The 24683-nt window shown below is 40.4% G+C and overlaps 1 protein-coding gene across 1 annotated transcript; it reads left to right on the top strand.

Annotated features, from left to right (window-relative positions):
* Window positions 1-781: 781 nt before the first annotated feature.
* Window positions 782-24007, top strand: olfm3a (olfactomedin 3a). The gene is made up of 6 exons (XM_084340429.1): window positions 782-1073; window positions 17107-17250; window positions 17718-17873; window positions 19654-19873; window positions 21029-21135; window positions 22712-24007. The coding sequence occupies exons 1-6, from the start codon at window positions 954-956 to the stop codon at window positions 23387-23389; spliced, it is 1425 nt and encodes a 474-aa protein (XP_084196555.1). The 5' UTR covers window positions 782-953; the 3' UTR covers window positions 23390-24007.
* Window positions 24008-24683: the final 676 nt, after the last annotated feature.

Here is a 24683-nt window from a genome sequence, read left to right on the forward strand (position 1 = left end):
CTGCGAGCGCTGCATCTCATGGCATTGTGCCGCTGAGGCAGCATCGTCACACTAGTCTGCACTGGCATCTCATCTCTCCACTGCTGCTCCACTCGTGAACAGTTCTGTGAATATCTTGCATGGGATGAGATATACAGGAAACTGTATGAATGTTAAAAAAAACACATGTGTGCAGAAGTCATCAGTCAACCTTGTAAATAAAAAACCTCACAGCTCTCGCTCTGAATGTCATAAAAACCATCAGCAGTGATGGTTGTTGTTGTATAAGCCTATTTCATATCCGCTATTTATCCTGACGACCTTGAAGGTCAGTATGAGAACCTACAAGTGTGTCAATTGTGAGATGCAGAGCTTGTCAATGACCACAAAGTGCTCTGAATCTCAGCCAGCACAATGCAACATGATTAGTGATAGACATCTGTAAGGTAGTGAAGACCAGTTCTTACATCATTACCATTCTTGTCTAGATATTTGAGTGGCAACTGTATGTTAGACTGTAATTTGTCAGTTTACAGGTGCAAACACCAATAGTTTTAAGCAGAATCTTTAGTACATAGTGATAGTAGGAGGCGGGGGCACTGAAATCAACAGGCATTTTTTTATTTGTGAAGATAATTATAGACTAAATCTGAAGGTGAATGAGGTCATCAAAATCCTAATGACCTAATCCAGATAGATAGATAGATAGATAGGTAGATAGATAGAGCACTAAACCCATCAAGTGATGTCACATCCTTGCTGCGCCTCCCCTGCAGTCTGCTGGACCTGAAATATTTGAATATTTCCCCCTCGCTCAAAACTTTTTTCCTCGGCACTGCCTTCAGTCGGAGCACCGGAGGGCTGTGGGTGTGATGCCGTTGAACGTGTGGTCGCTGTGCCGCCGTCGGAGCGCTCTCTCTGCGGTTCGACCACAGTAGGAACGCGCAAAAGGTGAACAGCAGCGCAGGAGCTCTATGTTTAAGGACTGCACCTTGGAGAAAAGTGGCTGCCCGGAGCCCGTCAGCATGCGGGTCCTGTTGAGCGTCCTGTACCCCGTCCTTTCCCTCACCATCTTCGGATTATATCCCTCCATGGTGAGTTTCTTATTATTTTATAATTCTGTGAATTGTTTCATATCCGAGCCTTGATGTTATTATTGCTCACAATTAAAGGCGTGAGGACATACTGCATGTAGTTTCTCTACCCCGGTACGTGACGGTTTCTCTCACAGAGGCTGTCACGCCAAACTTCACTCTAAAGTCCTACAATTTAATATGGTCTTGTTTACCACCAGTGACGCAAAGCTGGTTGGACATGATTTAAGGGGCTTTACAAGTCCTTAGCAGGGACTACACTTCGGCTGTATTGATTTCCAGAATAATTATCTTCAACTGTGAATAATCAGCATGCCTGCAGCCCTCCTCCACAAAGGTGGGCTCAAACACATAGTGGGAATCAAATCGAAAAACTTCGAAAATGCAGTGCTAGTTGGTGAAATACAATTCACGTCATTCGTGTAGGTGTTCGAGTGCTGTTTTGACGGAAATATGTTTTTAAGATGAGAAAGAAAACACTGAAGACAAACTGCGCACCAAACAACTGTAACGATCACACAATAAGCAGAAAGTCGCACCAGCGTTAATTTCCCTGAAGAGCGTTGCGTTAATTTTTTATGTAAATCGGGTTTACGCTGAAGCACAAATTCTTTTGTGACTAATCACCTTTTATTATTCACCCATCTCGCCCACTTGTGGATCTCCTGTTTGGAGGCTGAATGGGTTATAATGCAATTGTGAGAGCAAGCACGTTAGGCATTTCAGCATAGGCTATTGATTGTTTCCCTCTAATAGCCTGGATGCTGATGCTCAAGACCTGAAGTTGCTTTCATTTGTGTCATATAATTATAGTCCAGCCGGAGCAGGGTTATGTCCCAGTGGCGTAACCTCTCCCTCCCTCACCAAGGACTGTCCCTCCTCTGTCTGTTTCTGTCAGTGCTGGCTTTAGCTCTGTGCTTAACATAAGCACATTTTAGGGAAGGAGAATTGCATGGGCAGTTTTGTACTGAGGTAGAGATGGAACAACTGTGACTAAAGCTGACAAGTCAAAGTCCCTTATGATTAATGGATAAATCAGTGTGTTGCTCGTGGCTCAGGGTCTTCTGGTGGTGAGGATGAGGAGCTTTCCACTCTGTCGGTGCTGAAACTTCACCACACAAGCTCTCCGGCTATGCAGCAAATGACAGAAAGAGAGGAAATGTTCCTCATCGTTTCATATGCAGCCTTCCAAACCTTTCTGAGCAGAGCGTAATGATGCCGACGAGACTATACTCAGTTGCAGATAGTGCTTTATTCATACGGTTGAGATCCTTGATCCTTTCCATGTCAGGCGATTAACCAATTAGTCCATGAACAGAAAATGAACTGATGGCAGTTTTGTTAATCAGTTCTTCCTTCGTGTCATTTATCAAGTAGAAAAACAAATGTCTCCTAGTTGCAGTACAGCTCTTAAAATGTGAGGACGTGCTGCTTTGTCTTTCGTGTGATTTCAAATGCCTTTGATTTTTGACTGGTGGTTATACGAAAAGGCAGTTGGATGCCTTCAGTTGTGTTGTTTTAAACACCTTGTAGGTTAAACAATTCAGTTAGATAGATTAGCAGTAGATAGGTTAACCAACAATGAAGAAAATCACTGCAGCCCTATGCATCCCTGGTCTACAGCATCTTGTTAACAAAGAGCTCTGGGTATCTACATTCCATTTATATTTTAGAAATATGTTTTTTGCAGTGTTACCTCTGGTTACCTCTCATGACAATCATTCAGTTCAGTCTCTAACTTTCATCTGTTTGTGATTAAATCAATGAAAACACCACTGCCGTGCAGGAATATGAGAAGATATTGCTGGAGCTAGAGCTGCATGCAAATTGCCAGCATGTACGGCACCGAAGGCCTTTCTGCCTCAGTGTTTAAAAATGATCTAGAAAGGCAAACCTTTTATGGTATTACACTAAGCTGGAAATTATGAATCTGTCACTCACAGGCTGTCAGACCTTGTACACAGGGCTTCGTTCATTTAAGGAAGAGGTGGCAGCCTCTAACTCTTGGCATTTAAGTTTATGTGTTGGTGCTGCCTTCGTTTTTTTTCCCTCACGGGTTAAGATGAGCAACTTTAAAATAACCTATTACAACCCAGATCTTCTCTGGATAAAGTGGCTAAAGCTAGGGCTGATGGTATGGATTTTCTCTTTGTCGTGCTGTGGCATCTGGTTAGACAGATACTACCTCTGCAGTGTACACAATGGATCCCTAAGGAGCCTTTGTGGGAAAATGAAATATTTGCATAGTGTAGTTTTCCCTTATGGTCTGTGCCAGCCGGGTAATTACACAGTGGCTGCTAACGGCACTGTGTAACTCTCATCATGATCAAAATGATGACTGGAATTTGTGTTTTATGATTACACATTATATGCCGCACCTGGAGGACATATCGATTGGAGTAGAAAGACAGACGTAATAGACTTGAGGAGTCTGACGTCAGACCTGTGCCTTGCACTCAACTGCCTACTGAGACATATACTTCCATAGTCATCACAGCTAATGGCTGTCATTTTGTCTAAAAATCCATTTTGAGTTTTTTGCCTTGAATCACATTGATTTTATATAAGTTATATTTTATGTATTTTCAATATTGTCTTTCACTATAACTCTATTTTATGACCTGGTAATGCCAGTATGAAACAGGTTGTGATTTTCTTGCATGTCAGTGCAGCACAGTACCTCCAGTATTACAGTGTGACTATATATTCAGATGAAGATGCTCGTTCTAACTACATTTAAAATCCAGTTACAGTTACAAGCAGTTATGACCTGACATTTGTAACCAAATGTGTTTTTTAAAGATAAAAATCAGTAAATAGAGGAACTCTGTTTAAGCTCCTGTCTTTAATGCCCCCCCCTCCTGAATACCCAGTCAGCTCTGATTGGTCAGCTTCCACGCGCCTGAGCCAGTGCCAGTAACAACAGGAGAGAAGCTGTGCTAAATAAATTCTTGCATGCCAAACTAGCCCCTGGGCATAAATTATGCAAATGTGTGACATGGTGACATAGCGTGATGTCACAAAGTCATGTAATTAAAGGCGACACAGGAGGCGTTTGGGGAGCAGTGTTTTCTGTGCCAGAGAGGAGCTTCTGTTGGCTTTCTTACTTTCGAGATCTTCTACATGCACAAGAACCTATAAAACGTTGACGGAACCAAAAACAAAAAAGCATAATAGGTCTCCTTTAATGTATTTCAGCATAAAAACCACCAATTTGTTGGAAGAAAATGACTTTTGCAGCCAAAAAGTGCCATGTTGTTCTCTGGCATATTAAGTAATCAGGCCAGGAACAGCAAACAGGTGCAAACTCTTGTGGCTTTTCTTAGAGTACATCATAAACTTGAATTATTCTTAATGTGTTTGCACCCTGGCAGATAAAAAAAACAAATGGTGTGCATGGCTGCGCTGAACAGAACTCGAGTAACTGTGAATAATGTGGATGTTGATGAGCAGTTTCTCCTGGGGATTAGGCTAGTTACAACACCGGTGGGATGGAGCTTTGTGTAGGAACTTGCCCTCTGTGTTCAACACTGTGAGTAGGCGGCTGCATGACTCGGTGGCGGGCAAGCGTATACACACCCACATGCACTCACACTCTAATCCACTTGTAACGTAAATGCCAGTTTTGCCAATTTACAAAGATACAGTTTTCAGCCGCAGTTCCTGTTTTAAGGTTTCAGGTTTTGATCATGTGTGATTTAATCATATAAAACATGCTCACTGCTGCAGAGGTTGGGGGAAACCCTGCAGAGAAGACTTTACATCCTCTCCCTGATTCGACGTCCTGTTGATCATTAATCATGTGAAACACAGAGAGGCGTTCTTTGAAGTTATTGTGTAATGTAGAGCTGAAGGGCTCGTCTGCCAGGCACTGATGTCGTTCTTTTGCTTGTTCGAAATTCCTTTTCAGCTTCCATTAACATTTTATGTGCCTGATACACTCAGGCTCGGTGGCAACATTTGTCTGGCACAGATGCCGAATTAAAAGACGAGACTTGCTGTGCGGACACACCTACACACGCACACAACCATTCGGCGATGATAGAAGAAAACGCTGGAGGTTTCATATCTCACACCACTTTTTCCACCAGAGGCTAAATTAAGGATGACACCCTCTAACTATATGTGTCAACACAAACAAAGCAAACAGCTAGCCACACTGCCAGCCAGCAAAGTCATTAGTTGTGACGCTGCATGTTTCATGTTGGAAGCAGGGAGGAGGGGGGGGGGGGGGGGGTTGTCAGAAGCGATGGACTGGAAATAAAGAAAGTAAGTCCGGTGGTGATGGATGTGAATCGTTTATAGCAGCAGCAGGGTAAATATATGGTGCTTTGTGCTCAGACTTAGAGAGATGTTAGACTGTGTGAGCCTGTGTGAGGTTCTAATGAGTTTTCTGTCACTTTGTTTGAATGTGTGCTTTAGGATGTGTCAGTTGTTAGGTATGTGGGGCCGACACATTATGTGAATAATTCAATGGAGCTCATGTTTGTCAGGCAAATGAATTCATCCTGTTGATTAGTAATAAGACGTCTAAGTACTGACAGTGACAGATAACCACCAGTTACCTTTGAACAATTTTCTGTTCTGCTGTTCTTTGTGCTATTTCACCCCTTTCAAAGGCTACTATTCATTCTGTAAAGACATCAACAGAGGTAATATTAATATGTATAATGAAGGTTTTTTTTTATACATGACGAATACGACTCTTTAAAGTGACTTTCCCTTGTTTGAGCTCTTTTTCATTCCTCTGGGTGAATGCATCTCAGTTAATGATAGTCTAAGCATAATTACAGGAGTTGAGACATGATGTTGAAACTACCAGGGGCATAGTAACGGCCCTCTCCCTCTGTTCCCCTTATGATTACTCTAATTACAGCCCGAGCGGTCTTTATATTAGACGCCTATCACTGGATGAGAGATGAAAGGCTGGACTTGATAGGAATGAAAGACATTTGTGGTCTCAATAAATTTATACTGTACTCAGTCAACCAGTGAGATGATTATGGGCTGCGCTTCTTAATTTCTTACCAGCAAAGATAAAATGTAGGCTCATATAACTTATTAAGTAGCTTTAAACAGAGAGAGAGCGATAGATTAATACTAATGTTGAAGTAGTAGATCAGAGTTTAGTTTGATATGAGTTACCTGAGACTTAGGTTTAGGTATTTTTGTGTACTTGAATGTAGTCTTGTGTTTGTAGAACTGACCAAAACCCATGTGCCCCTTTGTTACTGTGGCTAAGCTTTCCATTTTTGCACAGTATGAATATGCATGTATGTATTTCACTCTGATCAAGGTGACAGATTTACAGCTTGAAATCTGTATTAGCATAATTTTTGAAACAATTGGTCCTTGATGTCTCATTTTATAACCAGCAACTGTCCGTCTTCACAGCTGAAATGAAATCTTTGGCCAGGAGATTTGATCTGCTCAAGATAAAGAAGCTAACGTCAGCGGGTTAAAAACCTGTGCTGTAAAAAGTACCCAAAAGACATACTTGAGTAAAAGCAAATATATGGTGTTAAAATAAGACTTTGATTAAGTGAAAGTCACCCCAAACCACGTTTTTCTGCTGAAAACAAATGTATTTGGGTATGAAGTAATGTTGTAGATTTATTCTGGTCCAACTCTTGACATTTTAGTCAAAGTATTTCAATTTGGCATATTTTGTTGTAAAAATGTAAGAGTGACTGCCCTCTATGGGTTGAAACCCGGCTATTACAATCGAATTTTGCTGTTGGCTGAGATGGAGGCCGATGACGTTTTGGAGGCAGCTTACATCACGAGCCACCCACTGTTGGCCCCGCCCCTCTGTGTGTGTTTCTGCAGGTGTGAGGTGGTGGTGATGGTGGCGGGGACTGGATGCCGCCCACAATCAAGGCATTTTTTGAATATCAGCCTAGATGCACCTCAGCCAAAAGCTAGGGGTTTAGTTACTCTTTAAGTCTTCAAACATCTAATATTTAATGTACTTAAGTATCAAAACTACAAGTAAAAGTAAATTATATATATTTACATGTATGTAAAGACCGATTATCAGACTGATTATCAGGCTTGCTGATTATTGGATCCAATATTCAAACATTTTTAAATTATTAAACAAATGTAATTGAGTAAAAAGTACAATATTAAAGTATAGGAAGTATAAATCAGAAATCAGAAAATTAAAATAATCGAGTAAAGTACAGGTACCTCAGAAGTGCAGTAGATGAGTAAATGTATTTAGTTACATTTCATCTCATCAAAACACAATCCGGCTGACGTTTTAGTGTTTCCAGCTGACTTGTTTCAAAACGAGAATCTTGTAAAAGTGATCTTTATAATACACTTGTTGAATGCAATTGTTATTTAATTGCAGTGTACAGCTAGTTAGTCCTTTAATTATAAGCGTGATACTCAACAGTTTAAGATACGACTATTGTTCATTCTAACAGCAGTGGTGTAAAGGCTAGAGAAGCGAACCTGTCACTGGTTTAAGTCCCCTGACTGGCCTGATAAATCTGAGCGGGAAAGGTAAAAGGCGGCGCTTGCCCCTTCCTCATTACCACCACGGAAGTGCCCTTGAGCAAGGTCTTTAACCCCAACTGCTCCAGTGGACCAGCAGATCAGACTGCGGTAGTACTTAATAGCGTTAGCTCAGTTAATATAGTTAGCTCAGTTAGCCATGCAGCTAGCGGTCTTGACTGGGAGCGGTATTACGTAAAAGGACAAGCTGAGGCTAGCTGGAAAGTATGCTAACTTCAGCAGCTATCTCTGCAACGCATCAACATCTTTGAAATAACGTCATAACTCTTGTTTATTTGCATTCTGTTGATAATTTTAGTTTTTTCTACTTTTGCTTTAAATGCTTGAATAACACTGGCTCTGTAACTGGAGATCTGTAAACTTCCCCAAATACAGAAGAGCAGGATGGAGCAGCTATAATGTCAGCAACCCTAACTCTCTTAGCATCCAGGACTGGCTTCCACACAGTCAAACGTGGATTTAACCCTACAAACAAATATAGTTAGTAAATATGTTCTACTTGGCTTTAGAAGGTAACACTCAGTTATCATTGAAGGGACTAAGATAGTAAGCCAGACACTCTGCACATTTGCAGCCTATGTTAGAGCAGATAACACATCATTTTATCCATTCCTTACAATTTTACTCTTGTGTATTTGATTTTGGAGAGGCCCGATAAAAACCACCATCCTCGCACTCTTTAAATGTCAAGTATCGCTCTTAACACAGCCCCGAGCACTCTGCTGCAATATGTGGAGAAATCCACAGCTAGACAGACCTGCTACGTATGCCTGGCCACAGTTGTTAAGCCGTGATTGGACAATCATTATTCAGGGGTGGGGTTTAGAGACAAAAGAGATCAGTAATAGTCTAAGATGTTTCTTTTCTTCAAAAGCAAAGTGCTTCTTTCTTACAATTTCGCACACATGTTCAGCATTTACACAGTAATAACGATGCACAAGAGGAAATGTGACCAATTCCACAGTTAGCCAGTTAATTACTGTATATTTACATTACATGTCCATTTTATTCTGCATTTATTTAAAGCAACAAGTACATGCACATATTCTTGAAGTTGCTGAAAGTTCTTTGAGGAAAAAAAAATCATTAACTGCAGTAAAATCAAAGGGGAGCAAGTTTAAGGAAAGTACCTACAGAAAATAAATTGCAATATAACTTCAAAGAACCTCTGGGAATGCAGTGATCATACTAATTTGATGGTATCCAAGAGTTTAAAGCAGTATTTCGATGGTTTTACTTTACCCAGAGTAGATCCCATAAATGCAATTATTGCCTATTGCCCTGCTGATTCCAAAGCAAAGTGAACACATACATCCTTATGCAAAAATCTTATTTTCAGCACATTCTTCTGCTTCGACATCAGCGTGGAGGCTGAAGTGGAGCGTTTTTACTGCAGCTTCAACATCTCAACATACTGACACCACTTCGCAGCATAATTGGAAGTCGGAAATTCAAAGGTTGTTAAAGAGCAAGAAATAATCAGGTGAACTAACTTTGCTGCAACATTTTGTGAAAAGTCTGCAGATTCAGTGGCATTAACATGGCAGAAATGTCCTTTTCCAGGAGGGGAGAGCTGTTGAGAGTTTCTTACGCGATGCTAATGAGCCTGCTCTCAAACACTGAAAACTGAGGAGCTGCCAAGACATGCGAATGTTGATGATACAGATTTAATTTGATCAATTAAAGGAGGGTTCTTATCATGGCACACTGCTCCACTAGAATTACCAACATAAGAAGTAAAAATTCCAATTACAGTGTCTCCTCGGGTAATGCTTAATATGAGGGTCCTTCAGACTTTCCAAAATCCACCAATTTTATTATCCCATGATTTAATTTCAGCTTCATCGATTTACCCTATTTACTTCAGTTACACTCTGGTGGTCAGTGTGGACACTTCTCTACGGATAAAAGCACAAAGGTACCCATCGCAGCCTGAGACATCCTCCACCTGACTTTATGTCGGCACACCGAGACATAGCTTTGTGTTACAACACTGTCACTGCTGCTTAGTATTCTGCTTGTGTATGCTTTTGCCATTCAGTGTGGCCTGGAGCTGTCCACTGGCCCTACTCCACCGATAATGTTTGATGACTGTTTCATTATCATCCTCCATGGTGCTTATGACTGACGTGTCGTCTTGTTCAGTCAGAAAACTCATTGAAGCACACCCTAGTGAAGAAGCAAGAGGGTGTGAACAAGATAATGCTGTAGCTCATTCAGAGACCGTCGAGGGCAGAATGTGCCGAGCTCCTGCGGAATTATCTATTCAATCTTCTCTTCGCCGGGGTCAGAAAAGGCAAGAAGGTGGCACGCCTCTAGGAAATTAATCTCCCTGCACGCCTTTCATCACAGTCACATATGAGAGAAAAGATGGCTTTCTCTACTGCTGTGTCTCTTTTCCCCCTCCCTCTTGAACCTCGGTGGCATGCAGCATCTCTTTGTCAGTATCTTACTGGAACCTTTTTGGTCTCAGGATTATAGCTGCCAGGATTGCTGTTGCTGCTGTGTTTAGGGGTGTTACCATTTGTCATTGCTGTCTTGGATGTCTGCATCAGCCTGGTTACAGAGCTGGCTGCACATGCAAGTTCATCTTCCCCTGCCATTAGAGCTAAAATGTTAACTCATTTAGGCAGCATGATCATCAGTTACTGCACCGACATGCGCATTCCACTTCACTTGCCTCCAATACCCTGGTGGGTTTTTGTTTGGACAGGTTGATAGATGACTAGATAGATAGCATCTGTTTAGGTCTCTGTCGTGTGGCAGGCAGGACGACAGCATTACTGTGATATGAGATTTAGCTTTATTGGCATCTCTGGCACCTGGATTTGTTTCTGAAATGATAAACAGGGCTTTTTTTTAGGTTTGAATCTCACATAATGCTTCTTCTTACCTGCTAATACAAGTTAGAAAACAGATTGTCGGCAAACGAAGTAGATACAGGACAAATTACCAACACTGCTGTTTTTTGCCATGTTGTAGCCTGTCTAATAACTGCTATGAATAGCTAAATGAATAATGTGAAAAAGTGAGAGATTGACAATTTAGATTTTCTGCTACTGTCTGAAACCGACAGATATTTCCTCTCATCCTCTACCTCCATTCTCCTGTGATGTACTGTATGGCTCATGCCTCTGCCAAAGCCCAACAGTCCGCTTTTATTCAATCCAGCCTAATCCAATAAAACATACTTAAATCTGCCAGATCCTGATTTTATTTGGATCCACATCAAACTGTACTTAGTCATACATAACAGCCACCTAAATACATTTTATTATTTTCATCAAGATCCATGCCTTTTGCCCTGAGAAATTTACAAAATTGACGAAAAATCTTGCAAATTTAAAGAAAGTGAGAAAAACATTCCTGCATCCATCCCTTTATCTTGATCTGCACCAAAAGTTAATGAGGTCTATTTTAGGCCAACACCCATCTTTTATTCAAGTTTCCTGGAAATCTATTCGGTAGTTTTTGTGTAATCCTGCTGACGAACCAACCAACGGAGGTTGGCGGAGGTAATAATGTCTACTTGTGCTGACCCAAATGCATTAAAACTGCTATTGCCACGGTGGTCAATGTCAAACTCTGTATTCAAAATGAGGGAGTAGTTGCATAGGCTGCACAGAAGAAGAGGCCAAAGATTGATAAAGGAGGCGAGAAATGGAGCTTGACTATTGCGTTAAAGTAGTCTAAAAAAAACACGCACAGAAATCCAGCGAGGGAGCATTTCTGATCTGCTAGCACAAATGTGGTCTCGTGACCCTCCATGCTTGAGACTTGTCTTTTGAGACTTTGGAGGCAGGAACGAGAACTAATGTCTTCCCTTTGAATATTTGCAGACAATTGCTTCAAAGCCCCAAAAAGGGTATTCAGGACAGCCTTAATGGTTTGTTAGTGTTACACTATATCTGCCCCTTTGTTTCCTCGCTGCAGCTCCAGCTGCTTCTTTTGAGGGAGTCTGTTACCTCTCACACTATGAATCTAGACCGTATTTATAACAGATTGATTTCTGCCGCTGCCACTGACAATCTTTTAATTTTTTAGCGCCAGCCTCTCACCTGTGGTATCCCTCTGGGGAGTTCCTCACACTGCCAGACTCATACTGCTGCAGCTTAGCAAATGGAATCAGCCTTCATGAGAGTGGCAAAAAAAAATTAGATCAAGAGACCAAGGCTACACTCAGCAGGGTGGAGATTCGTTTACCGTGAAGACAGTCGGCCAGAGTATATGGGCTGCAAATACAGTGGCTGGGTCCAACCAGGTTTGCATGCAGGGGTGCAAAGAGCAGCAAAATATCTTCTATGAAATTATAATTGCTCTGATTTTTCATAAATGTCTTTGAGTGAAGGAAAAATGATTGCTGTAGAGAATGTGTGAAAGAATATAAAGCAAGAATTGAATATCCACAGAATAAAACCTACTTATCAATCTAAAATTGGTAACAACAAAAGAAGAAGAAGTATGCAGGGCTAAAGGACAAGAAAACATCAGTGTTTTCAGAAGTGTAATTGTAAATTACTCCTGGCCAAGGGTATGTGCACATGAAGTGATTCGGATTTAATGACAGCAGCAGACTCTCCCTGACATCATTTACTAACTCAATCTTAACCATATTAACCTATCCATTCACATTCACTCCCACATCAACCCCCTGCGTCTGTCCCTCAATCACACAAAAAGGTTGATGAGGGCGAAGTTAATGGTAAGTGTAAAGTAGCCAAAGTGAAATACATGTTGATGACAGAATAACAAACAGAAGAGGGATTCAATTAGGTGTGTAATTGACAGGATACCTGTGTGCTGTGAAGAGCATGAATCATATCTTCCACTAGGAGGAATTCATTATCTTTGTTGTTTACGCTCCTTAGATGCACTGTTGACTATGGATGTTTTTACTGAGTGATCTATAATTTTCAAAGTCAAGTCTACCTTTGTACAGCATGCCTGCTGTGAACAAACAGAGCTGTCCACCTGAAAATAGACACCAGCGGTAATTGGCCATTTGCGATAGCGTTCTTACAGACAACTGATAGGCAAATAGGTTTTAGCACTTACACTTAAATTGTTGCCAAAACTCAACCAATACTATACTATTGGTATCATACTAATTCAATTGAATGTCCTTCAGGTTCTTCAAATGGTTCCAGAAGCACATTTAAGTCATAAAGCCCAGTTCAGACTAAAGATTCCAGATGAGACAAAACCCTTTTATAAAGTTGCAAGGGAAGGTTGCAGCAGAGTGAACTGACCCGTCTCAGCTCGACTCAAGCCGGCTGACGGTGTTGCCTGTGACTCAGCTTGTCAAGTTGCCAGTGGCTGGTGTTAGGACGGTTATACTTTGTTGGCCAGATGACAGATACACTCATATGAGACAGACCTGTTAATGTCTGTCAGGCACAACACCTATACATGTGGCTGGCCACAAGAAAATAATGCATAAAACTGAGCATTTCATGTCATATTATGCCAATTATACATCCTTTCCTGTCATACTTTGTTGGCCAGATGACAGATACAGTCGTATTATACAGTACTGTAAATGTCACTCTTGGCTTCACTGAAGCATGAAAAGTTTGAGGGCTAATTCACAGTTCAATCAGGTCGTCTCATAAAAGTCCAACATTAATAGGCACTAGAAGTGAGACTGACCTTGTGTGCAGCAATAAAAGTAATAAAGTCATGATCATTCATTATAAATGGCTACTGGACTGTGTGATACTCTTTCGGTTAGTAAGTCATAATAGATCATTCATTAATAGAGGCCTGTTTTCCAAATAACAGGCCGATATTAGATTACTTTGTGGGTTGTTGGGTGGATACCATAACATGAACAATTGTGCAATACGATTGTGTTTCTAATGGAGTGACAAATGTTGTGAGACTTTCATAGACAAGCAATGTTATGGTCATTTGTCAGGCTATGTGGGATGTTGTTGTATCACACTGTGCTACATTATTTCTGTTATTCTGTTATTGTTTTATCCTCATGTCATCCTAAAGAAGATATCTATGTTCAAAAGAGTCCTCAGTAGTTAAAAGGATACAAATGAAGAAATAGATACTAACAGACAGATTAAGATGTAAAAATAACTTTAAGTTAATTTTAATTTGTAGAAAGCAACATAATAGAGACATACTGGCTGTTGTTGTCTAGGAAACAGGTCAGAGTAGTTATCCAGGTAAATGTGTAGAAACCAATTTCAGACGAAAAGTGTCGTCGTTTTAAAACACAGCACGATATATTTACTGCAGTGAAACACCTTTATCTGTGTAACGGTTTAAAGAAGACACTTTTAAAAAACCTCAGGAAGTGAGAGTTTATGTTTACAGCAATTTATGTAAACAGAAACTCTTGACTGACCTAGTAAAATGAATGTGTTTTTGTTTGTGATGGCAGGGCTTACTTTTTAGAAGTCTCAGTTTTATTGTGCACTGAAAATTCACCAGCTAATATGTTCAGTACTGTTAAAGGTTTTATTCACTCAGCCTGGAAGTGGGAGGATGTGGAGCCGATTGAGTACTTTTAGAGCTGTGATGTGATTTAAAAATCATCCAAAAGTCAAACAGAAAACAAACAACTAATGAGTAGATGTTAACAGGTGATGCGCTGTGGGTTTTTTGCTGGGATAAACACAGGATCGGTAATATCTCAGATAAACTAGTTTGATTTTTAGAAAAGGTTAATGCATCTCAGTACTGATTATACAAATGGCATTTTTCTAAAAATCCATTTGGAACATGATGACGTGGCCTCAGCACCACAGGATCCACTTATTTGATAAAAAAAAGAAATAGGGGAGTGATACATTTCGCTGTGTTTCTCTGGCATGACTGTAAACATATTGAATACTGGCACAAAATATTGTCTGTTGGCAACTTTGCTTGCAAAATATTGATGACCACTGTATATCAGCCTCCGAGAAGCCATGAGTCAAACCCTGGCAAAAGCAAGATCAAGAAAATTAACCACAGAGGAAACATTAATGCGTCTTCCTGGTAACCTGTTATGTGTTTGTGTGTGCAGTACATACTGCATGTATCCACTCATGCTTTTCTGTGTGTGTGGTTGTAGTTGTGTGTGTGTGTGTGTGTGTGTGTGATGCCTGTGCAGGGAGCAAAACTCTGCTGGGCGGCTGGGGAGAGCTTTGAGCTGCTGGATGCTGTTTGGTGAGGATGATTAATGACTAGACTTTGGCGCGCAGCTCTGTGAAACTATTGTAGCCTTGAAGCCGGATCTTCTTCTTTCTAATGTAGTGAGAGATAGAAAATATTGAAAAACTAGCCTTTGGTTCTCAACATCACAGTTTCTTAAATAAATACAATGTTATTAAACTGCAACAGGTAAAACATGTTGTTCCTCATGTATGATGTAGTCATACTTCGGCTTAATCAAATAACTCAGGTCAGCCAGTGCCTGTATAGAACCATTCATTCATGTTTGTGCTGTCATGCTTTACTGAGTGAGTTTTAATCAATAGATAAACATTAGTGAGATGGATTGTGCTGCAAATACCATCTTTTTGTCTAACCCTATTTTATTTTACCTCCCTGTTTGTTTTCCTTCATTTTCTCCCCAGTACACGTCGGTGCCCTCCTTGTTTATCCCTCACCTCATCTCATCATCTTATGCCGGCTGTCTTTGTACTTCTCTGTCATGATATATCTGCCTGCACACATACTCTTCTACCTCTATCTCTCTATCTCCCCTCTAATTGACAGTCAAGTCCCCTTTCTTCTTCTTTGTCAGCATTGTCCTCTTTTCTTTGCATTTTTCAGCTACTCTTTACATACATAACCACCTCTTCAACTCTTCTGTTTGTTCATATCCCCCACCTCCTCCAAATTTACCTCCTTTTCTTCTGATATGTCACTCGGATTATAGGGGATGACAAGGTTTACCAGCAGAGTCCTTGGTGGCAAAGTGCATGAATATTTATATGAACACAAAAGCGTCTTCAGGCTTGCTTGTCTGTTGTTGCTTGATTGAAGTGTCAGCCAAATCTCTGTATTGCTTTAGAGTGCATGGCCGCAGGTCCTATGAATAATAGAGAAAAAGTACTTGCAGTTGCTTTAAGTTCCACAAAGTTCATGTCTTTAGTTTTCAAAGTTCTACAAACACTTTTCTACCCCAATAGTCTACATAGAGCTTGTGTAATCACATCTTAGTATTCAGTATCCAGCTCTTATAATATATGCATGTGCTAACCTCATGTTAACGTAACTTCCATGGCCAAGGAGCAATTAATACTAGATTAAAATCTATTGTTGTATTATGACAAAAACATTGAGTGGTTCATCTACAACTATTATCTCTGTAAGCTGCAAATGTGACATGTGAGAATGAAAAGGTTGCCAGGCAGAGTAGTTGACCTATCCTTCATACGCTGGCATTGATATGCTGTCCTATATGCGCACAATCATCGATGCCTTTTAACACAGACGGAAAAACAGAGAAAACGCTTTCCTTCAAGATACAACACGGAGCTCCATTTGCAATACTTAATACATTACAGCTATCAACTGTTAGTAATCTGTGAGCTGAAGGGATTATCTCAGTAAAGTAATACCAAAATATACTACTCTGGTGATGGGAGACAAATTAGTGTGTTTAGTCATAGTGGAAAGCAGAGTGTTTATCAGTATTCAACTTAAAACATATTCAGAATATGCTTCACAGATGAATTTCATTGTAGAAACACTACTGACAAACAGTAAAACAAAGTGGAATCAACATTGAACCTTTTGGTACGCCTTTGTCATGATTCAAAATAACCCATTACTCATACCCCTTTCACATTGGACAAAAAACATACTAACACCCACTAACATCTGGCCCTTGTCCTTATTGTAAATGGGTTTAAAATGGGTGTTTATCAGCTCCTGCTCTAATCGTCTGTGATGAAAACACCCAGGTGGACATTTTCGCCCCTTGTCAGGCGTGATTCTATGACGCTTATTCAAGTCAAGGTCGCTGGCTTGTTGATACTTTTCCATCCATCTCTGTTCAAACATCTCTCTAACGTCCTTCAGCTCACGCCTCAGCAACTTCCAACAACAGCTCCCAATACAACGATGTGTACAATTCATAAATAATTTAAGACTTTATAAAACAAGTTTTTACTTCTTCTGGATACTGATGAGGTATATGATCTGCTACTTCCTACTGTGCCCTCTTTTTCTGGTGTATTTGTGATGACGAACGTGATTAAAAAAAAAAAGAAACAGGGAGGCGAACTTGTGTCCTGCCAATGGGGAATTTTATCAGCAGGTTTATCCACGTTTAAAAAAAACCTGCATATACACACCTATTTTGATGTACAAGTGGTCTCACTGATATGAAGAGTGAGGAGTGTGTAGCTGCGTTACACAAGGTGTTTTCAAATGAAACGCATCTATAGCAGCATGTCTTTGTTGCTACATTACTTCAGGTTGACAGCTTTCCAAAGAGAACCAGTCTTACATAGATACAAAATCAATAATCTTAATGTTTACATGTGTGTGTTTGCAGACTATCGGCCCAAAGGAGGGCTGGCAGGTGTACAGCTCGGCCCAGGATGCTGATGGGCGCTGTATCTGCACAGTGGTGGCACCAGAACAGAGCCTGTGCTCCAGAGATGCCAAGAGCAGACAGCTCCGCCAGCTCCTAGAGAAGGTAAGCAAATGTAATAGGGGGATATTTACCTCCCCAGTGCATGCACACACACAAACACACACACACAGGCAAACACACGCGCCTGTTAAAGATGAGAATGATGAGGGAACAAATCCCTACAAGCTTTACTGTCCTTTTTAGAAGTGTAGTACTCCTAATACAAGATGTTTTATCGTGTGCCTTTAACACAGGTGCTCTGCTGCTACTGTAGGCTTTGCCACGTTTGCTCTTTTTCAGCAATTGCCTGTTCACGTTCAAGCACACACAGGCCCACCAGGGGCAACCCATCAAAGTGCCTTTCAATTAGTAGCAGTGAAAGGAAAGGAGGAGAGAAAGAAAGGCATTATCTATTGTAAAGTTAACGATACTTTCCTGCACTATACTATTCTATACTACTACTAAATGTCCTTTCTGTGGATGGTAACCCTGTTTGAGCTGATTATTTATTATGGCTTGTTATATTCTAGGTGCAGAACATGTCTCAGTCCATTGAGGTGCTGAACCTGCGGACTCAGAGGGATTTCCAATATGTCATGAAGATGGAAAACCAGATGAAGGGCCTGAAAACCAAGTTCAGACAGATTGAGGATGACAGGAAATCCATCATGGCCAGAAACTTCCAGGTAATCCACAGCCTCGTTTAATCATAGCCTGGTTTGATGAATGTTCAATCAATCGTTTCTATTGAGTTTTTTTTTATACAGTACATGCATTAAATGTGTTCCTATGCAACATTGATTTCTCCAATGTTATTTACATGAAAAGCTTTTAAGCTTAATTCAAGTTCAAGTTATTTTTTAGGCATTTTTTTCGTTGAAGAATCTGCATTTTGGCATTTTTGCACTTTGTTATATTTAATTTTAATTCAAAGCAGAGAGCTAGACAAACACTGGGAAAAGAGGGCCCAGGGTCAGATTCAAAGCCAGAAAAATCAATTCCATTTTGTTCTGCAAGCTAGATATTCTGGCAAGTTTAAGAATAACTCATGACATAAAGTTCACAAAGTACTGCGTTAGTGGGAGTTCTTCAAGAATGATCAGACAGTGGAAACTGCCAGACTGGCTTTATGCAATAGCATAAATAACAACAATAATAAATATAATAATAACATATTAGTTATGTCACCAATATAAGACTTTAGGTCCCCCCTTAAGCTACAACTTGTTACACTTTGGTCTTAAACAAATGGGATACAAACATGTTAATTTGTCATCTTTAGAGATGCTGGCAAGTGGATCTGGTTACATTTGGACTGGCGAGCCAGGCTAGGTGTTTCCCTGTTTGTAGTCTGAATGCAAAACTAAGCTAACTGGCAATAGCTTTATATTGACTGGACTGAACTGAGAGGAGTATAAATCTTCTTGTCAGACTCTTGGCGTTTTTTAGACAGCTGATAACTACTACTACAGATAACACAGTCTTCCTCTACTTTTACACAGCGACTTAAAGTGTACTGACTTCTGTTAGCACCAAGACTACAAAGAATTTTACCAGCAATGCGGAGGTGCTCTTGCACATTTGCTGAGCCGTATCCAACCTGCAAGTGGGTATCTTTCCCTTCATATGGAGCAAGATTTTGAGAAAAGCCAGGATAAGAGCAGGAAAGCATTCTTTTCAGTGTACACAAAATATTCAAAGGCTCTCTAATTCAGAAAGTGCTTACATCTTTGGTTGTTTATGAGGTTGTTGTGCAGCTGCTGTTGGCCTGTGTGGATTGCACTGGACAGCTGGTATGGGAGTACGAATATCTCTGGTGTGGCAAGTTGCAAGTCACTGAATGAGCTGGGAAAATAACTGTGTGGAACAACCACTAGCCCGGCAAGAACATCAGAATAAAAAAACATGGTATAAAAGTAGAAGTATAACCTCTAACAAATCTGAATGTCAAATGAAAAGTGTAGTTAAACACAGGGATAGACACGTGTTTCAGAAAATTGCCCCCTTTTTAGTCGACCCTGGTAAATATATGGTGGATAAATATGTGGTTTCTCACAAGCTGAAAGGGTTTTTAAATATAGGCAATGAATGAATGAGCAGTTCATTGCTTCATGACTGGCTGATAGCTCCATAAGGTTCTTCATACAGCAGGTACTGTAGAAGGTCAGTCTGCTTTTTCATGACAAATAACACTAGTCACGTGAGACTGCATATGCTATGCATGTGAGCATGGAGCACTGGAGCAACAAAGGACATATATAAGGGCGTATATAATTCTTAATCAGTTACTAGTCATCCAGTATGTAGGTGCATTCTTTCCATAACAATACTTAACCTTACTAAAGCGGGGCTTGCTCCTCTGTCAAACAAACTCTAATTTTGTTTGTCACTGACCATCGCACCTATTTGCAATCCTCCACCTCTCTCCGTTTTCCATTTCTGCTGCTGTCGCCGTCACTTCTGCAGGAGCTTAAGGACAAGATGGACGAGCTGAAGCCGTTGATCCCAGTGTTGGAGCAGTACAAGATGGATGCTGCGCTCATCTCTCAGTTCAAGGAGGAAATCAAGAACCTATCGGCAGTGTTGACTGGCATCCAGGAGGAGCTCGGGGCCTATGACTACGATGAGCTCTATCAGCGAGTTCTGCGACTGGACAACAGGCTCCGCAGCTGTATGGGCAAACTAAGTAAGTGGTCAATGCATTTTTGAACATGCACTGTTTCCTACTGTCTTGTTAGAGAGAGCACTGACAATGGTGCTTGCAAGTGGCACTGCATTATAGTATTTGCATGATGTCTTAAATTGTCAAAGCAAGGGCCTTTTCCCAAACCATGGGGGGAAAATGCAGATTTAGAAAAGAGAACTATGTATAGCCTGCGATCCTCGTGGTATATGAGTCTAAGTGTGTCCATTAAAAGGCGCCCATGTAAGGCAGGTTACTTTTGAAGCCTACTCTCAGCTGCTGTGATGCTTTTCTTTGTTGTTTTTCTCTAACATCCCACACTAAAATTTGTTTCCTTTAAAAAACATGTTTTCACCTCGATCTTGTGCCAGTGAAGAAAATAAGCAATTTGTGTTTGTTCTTGAGGACTGTGTGGTGTATTTACAGCCTTTGGTCTTTCAAACAGTAAAACGTTGCAAAATCTTTTAAAGAAGGTTTCTGAAAGTAGCATACAATAACTAATTGCCTCATAATGGGGCAGAGAGGGGGCTGTGTGTGGACTTAATATCTACAACCACAGCATCCACTAATTCTACAGTAAAGTACTGTATATAAACTATTAATTTGTCAGCTGAACATTTATCATGCACAGTTATTTTGTTTACAGTAGCTAATTACGACCACACATTGAACAAAATTAAGGAAAAACACTAGAGATTCTTCTTATTTACATTCAAGTTTTTATGAATGGTGCAGCTTACCTTAGATGCACTGGTGCTGCACTACATTTTCATTTTATTATGATTTAATATGATATAATTTAAGACTAACTGTCCTGGCTGCTAATTGTGCTTTAACCAAATCCGTTGTGCTTCACTAAAGAAAAACCCAGCTCATAACTTAAGATGCTGATGATACCTGGGGTGTGTATATTGCCATATTTTAGGTGCATTTAACGAAATAATATGGGATAGGCATGAGAAAGCTGAATTGCCTTGCCACAAACAGCAGTTGCACCATTACGCTTCAAGTTAAATAAAGCAGCTCACTGCCAGTGCTATCTTAGTATGCACAGAGGGCACACTCTCTGGTGGCACAGGCATGAAATTGGCTTGAGAAATCTAGTTAGAGACAAAAACCACCACAGCACATCTTATCGCTGCATTTCTTTATTAACAGCGTGTGGGAAATTAATGAAAATCACTGGACCTGTTACAATAAAGACATCTGGAACCCGGTTTGGAGCATGGATGACTGATCCTCTAGCATCAACCAGAAACAACAGGGTGAGTTATAAAAGTGGGGGAGTGCTTTCCAGGGGCTGTGCTGTGTGTACAGTATCATATCCGTGTTGTGTTTACAGAGTAGGCAGAATATTACAACAGCTGAACATGAGACTGTTATTATGGACGGAGATCTGATTTTAGCTATACTAATGCTATAGTAGTGATGTTTCTGGATTTTATATTTTAAACTGTATTTCTTTTCTTATAGAATCATGTCAATTATAGGGTAATGCCACTAATTTTATGGATTAAAGTGTGCGTACAGGAGTACTACTGCATTGAAAAAAGTAGTATGAAGCCTTTTGTGGCTCCAGAGGAAGCTGCATGTAATCTAATAAACTGCCTCCAGTGATTTCACTCGGTGGTTAAGTTGCATTGGGGATAATAGGCACCAGGTTTTGCAGAACCAGAGCTATTGCCTCTTTTATTCCACACATTCTTCTTCCTTTTCAGAACTTGCCCACAACCTTAGCCACAATGCAACTTAGCAATGAGTTGCATGGAGGCAATTTAACAGATTCCGAACAGCTTCCTCTGGAGCCACAAAAGGCTTTATACCCACACACTAATGGGTAAAATTGGTTGAGTTACCTTTTAAGGCATACAGAAAAATTCCAGTCTGACATGGTTTTGCAAAAAAGAAAACTTTTTTTTTTTTTTAAATGAAGCTCTGGGTAAGTTCAGTCAAGAAGACTATCTTCTTGTCTGCTCATTCATTCAAAAAATGTTGTCACTTTCACTCTCTCCACACTACTCTTTCAGTTAATCCAACCAGCTATTGCCACGATTTAAATTAGTCAACCATGTTGTTGCTTTCAAACCATAGATCTGTTCTGTTCTCCTCTCTGCTGTTGTCAGCGACCCTCCTCCACCCATTCACCTCCGGTTCATCATACCAAGGGCCCAGGTTGAGCTCATCAGAGTCCACCTCATCACACCCAGATCTTCAGCCATTCATCTTCACCCCATCACCACCTCCAGTAACTAGGTTTCATCGGCAGGGTTTATGTACTTGTCACGGCTTCACCTCCCCTCATATTTCTTATTGTGCACATGGCAATCAAAAAATTATTCATTCATTCAGAATAAAGACTCTTCTAATTGAAGTACGATTACCCACATTAAAATCCCTAAAATTACATGTATACTCCCTCATTAAAAATTCCAGAATATATGAATATGCATATTTTTCATAAGTTTCACACCCAGAAACAGGATGTCCCTAGTTCACTGTAAAGTCCATTCTCTGTGTTTTTGCCCCTGGAGGCTTCGAGTTTCCACATCACACTTTCAAATACTGAATACTGGATCAGGATCAGCCTCCAGACTATTTGTGATGTCAGAAGTCATGCTTGTAGGCCGGCCTCTAAAATGTAAAAACAGCTTTCTGGTGTTAAACTCTGCACATACATCATTCCACACAGCGAAGGTCAAACATTCAACTGTGGGAAAAAGAAGAAAACACACCTTTAGCTGGAGGGGAGGGAGAGGTTATTTTTGATGGTTGACATGTTTATCTGGATATGTCAGGTCAGCTGTCTCTCACTACCATTTCTCTTTGTCCTATCTGATGTAGGTCTGGTATATGGACAGCTACACCAACAGCAAAATTGTGCGTGAGTACAAGACAACGGAAGACTTTGTAGCAGGAGTGGTTTCCCGAACCTACAGCCTCCCATTTAAATGGGAAGGAACCAATCACATTGTCTACAATGGATCGCTTTACTACAATAAGTACCAAAGCAACATTATTGTCAAGTACAGCTTCGAGACAGGCAGCGTGCTGGCGCAGCGAGCTTTGGAGTTCGCCGGCTTCCACAACATGTACCCATACACATGGGGGGGATACTCCGACATCGACGTCATGGCTGACGAACTGGGAATGTGGGTTGTGTACGCGACCAATCAAAATGCTGGAAATGTCGTCATCTCCCAGATCGACCCTGACACCCTGCAGGTCCTGAAGACTTGGAACACCGAGTACTCCAAAAGGAATGCAGGTGAATCCTTCATGATCTGTGGGACGCTCTATATCACCAACTCTCATCTGTCCGGAGCAAAAGTTTACTACGCTTACTCTACGAAGACTTCAACTTACGAATACATAGACATTCCTTTTCACAACCAGTACTTTCATATCTCCATGCTTGACTACAACGCCAGAGAGAGAGCACTGTACGCCTGGAACAACGGACACCAGGTAATATTTAATGTCACCCTCTTTCATGTCATAAAAACTGATGATGACTCTTAAACATACTTTTCCTATCACAACTAAAGCACCATCATTTGTGATACAAGGACCTCCTAATTAATCATGTTTTGTCAAAAATGGACTATATATTTACTTGCCACTACTTGAACTTTTCTGATTTGTGGCTCTGGATTCTTAGCTGAGCTGAGCATGGACACCAATGACTTGATACCTTACTGGAAAACATGTTATACATTTGTACACTTTTCCTTTGCTGCTGATCAGACTGGTATGCCTTATTTGCAATGTGTTGGGTCTACTAGCTGAAGACTTTTGATAGCTTTTGCATGAATGTCCTAATTTTGTCTGCAGTGATTTCATACTGTAAAATATAGCTTTGTTTTTGTTGCAAATCAGTTTTGCTTACAGTGCAAATTGCATTTCTGTCTCTTTGAAAGTCTATTTACAAGTATTTAAACTTAAAGGCAACCTCTCATGCATATTTGCTACAATGTAAAGTGAGCTGATTATAAAAAAGTAGTCATTCTTTTGAAGATGGGCCTGTAAAATATTGGTGTTATGTATGTCTCTGTGGAAGAACATTTGTATTTTTTATATATAAAAAAAAAACCTCATTGGAGAATATCTGTGCATTTTCATTAAAATTAAAATATTGTACATTTCATTAAAATGTTTTTTGGGTAACATCATCTGCCATGATCTGGTGGAGCAAAAATGAGCTCCCTGGGAGCTGTTCTATGATTTTTGCCTTATCCAATCATTTAGCTTTGAGTCCGCGTACAAAAAAATGAATTTATCAATTACGTTAATAATGAATCTTTTTGTAGAACAAATAAAGCAGGAACACAAGCTTTATTAATAGAATAATTCCATCACCTCTCCTTTTCTACCGAGGGATGAATAAGTGACCATGGATGGCAGCAACAGACTGACCGTGAGCTAAAATGCTACACAGTTCAAGCACAAGTTAAATTGTTCCAACATCCAAACTAAACTAAATTTGTCGCTGAAACAATACTGTGCTTAACATGAACGGAAAATTAAAAGGGATTGCTCCTCTCACAAATTGAACAGTTTCCAGTACCTACCAAAAAAAGATGATTCCAAAAGACATTCCTTGACTCTTTGGCTTTTAGATAGGCGAGGTTGTGTTCAAACTCCTCTTACAGCATGTGCCAAGGCTTATTACTATGGAAGTACTGATAAGAGCCTCAGAGCTTTTCATCTGCCATTCATTTCCTAAAAAAGTCTAAGAAAAGTGAAGACGCCCGCACCACACACTTCTTACTCTTGCAGACACCGAGTGAAAAGAATAACCACAAGTCACGCGCAT

This window comes from Pagrus pagrus (assembly GCF_965226575.1).
Source record: "Pagrus pagrus genome assembly, chromosome: 20".
In the NCBI taxonomy this organism is placed as follows: domain Eukaryota; kingdom Metazoa; phylum Chordata; class Actinopteri; order Spariformes; family Sparidae; genus Pagrus; species Pagrus pagrus.

Bases quoted from the DNA above. Each gene is read 5' to 3' on its own strand.
- olfm3a (XM_084340429.1), top strand. From the start codon at position 954: ATGTTTAAGGACTGCACCTTGGAGAAAAGTGGCTGCCCGGAGCCCGTC. The intron at 19,874-21,028 runs GTAAGTGGTCAA...CTTTATTAACAG, and splicing joins CAGCTGTATGGGCAAACTAA to CGTGTGGGAAATTAATGAAA. The intron at 21,136-22,711 runs GTGAGTTATAAA...TATCTGATGTAG, and splicing joins CATCAACCAGAAACAACAGG to GTCTGGTATATGGACAGCTA.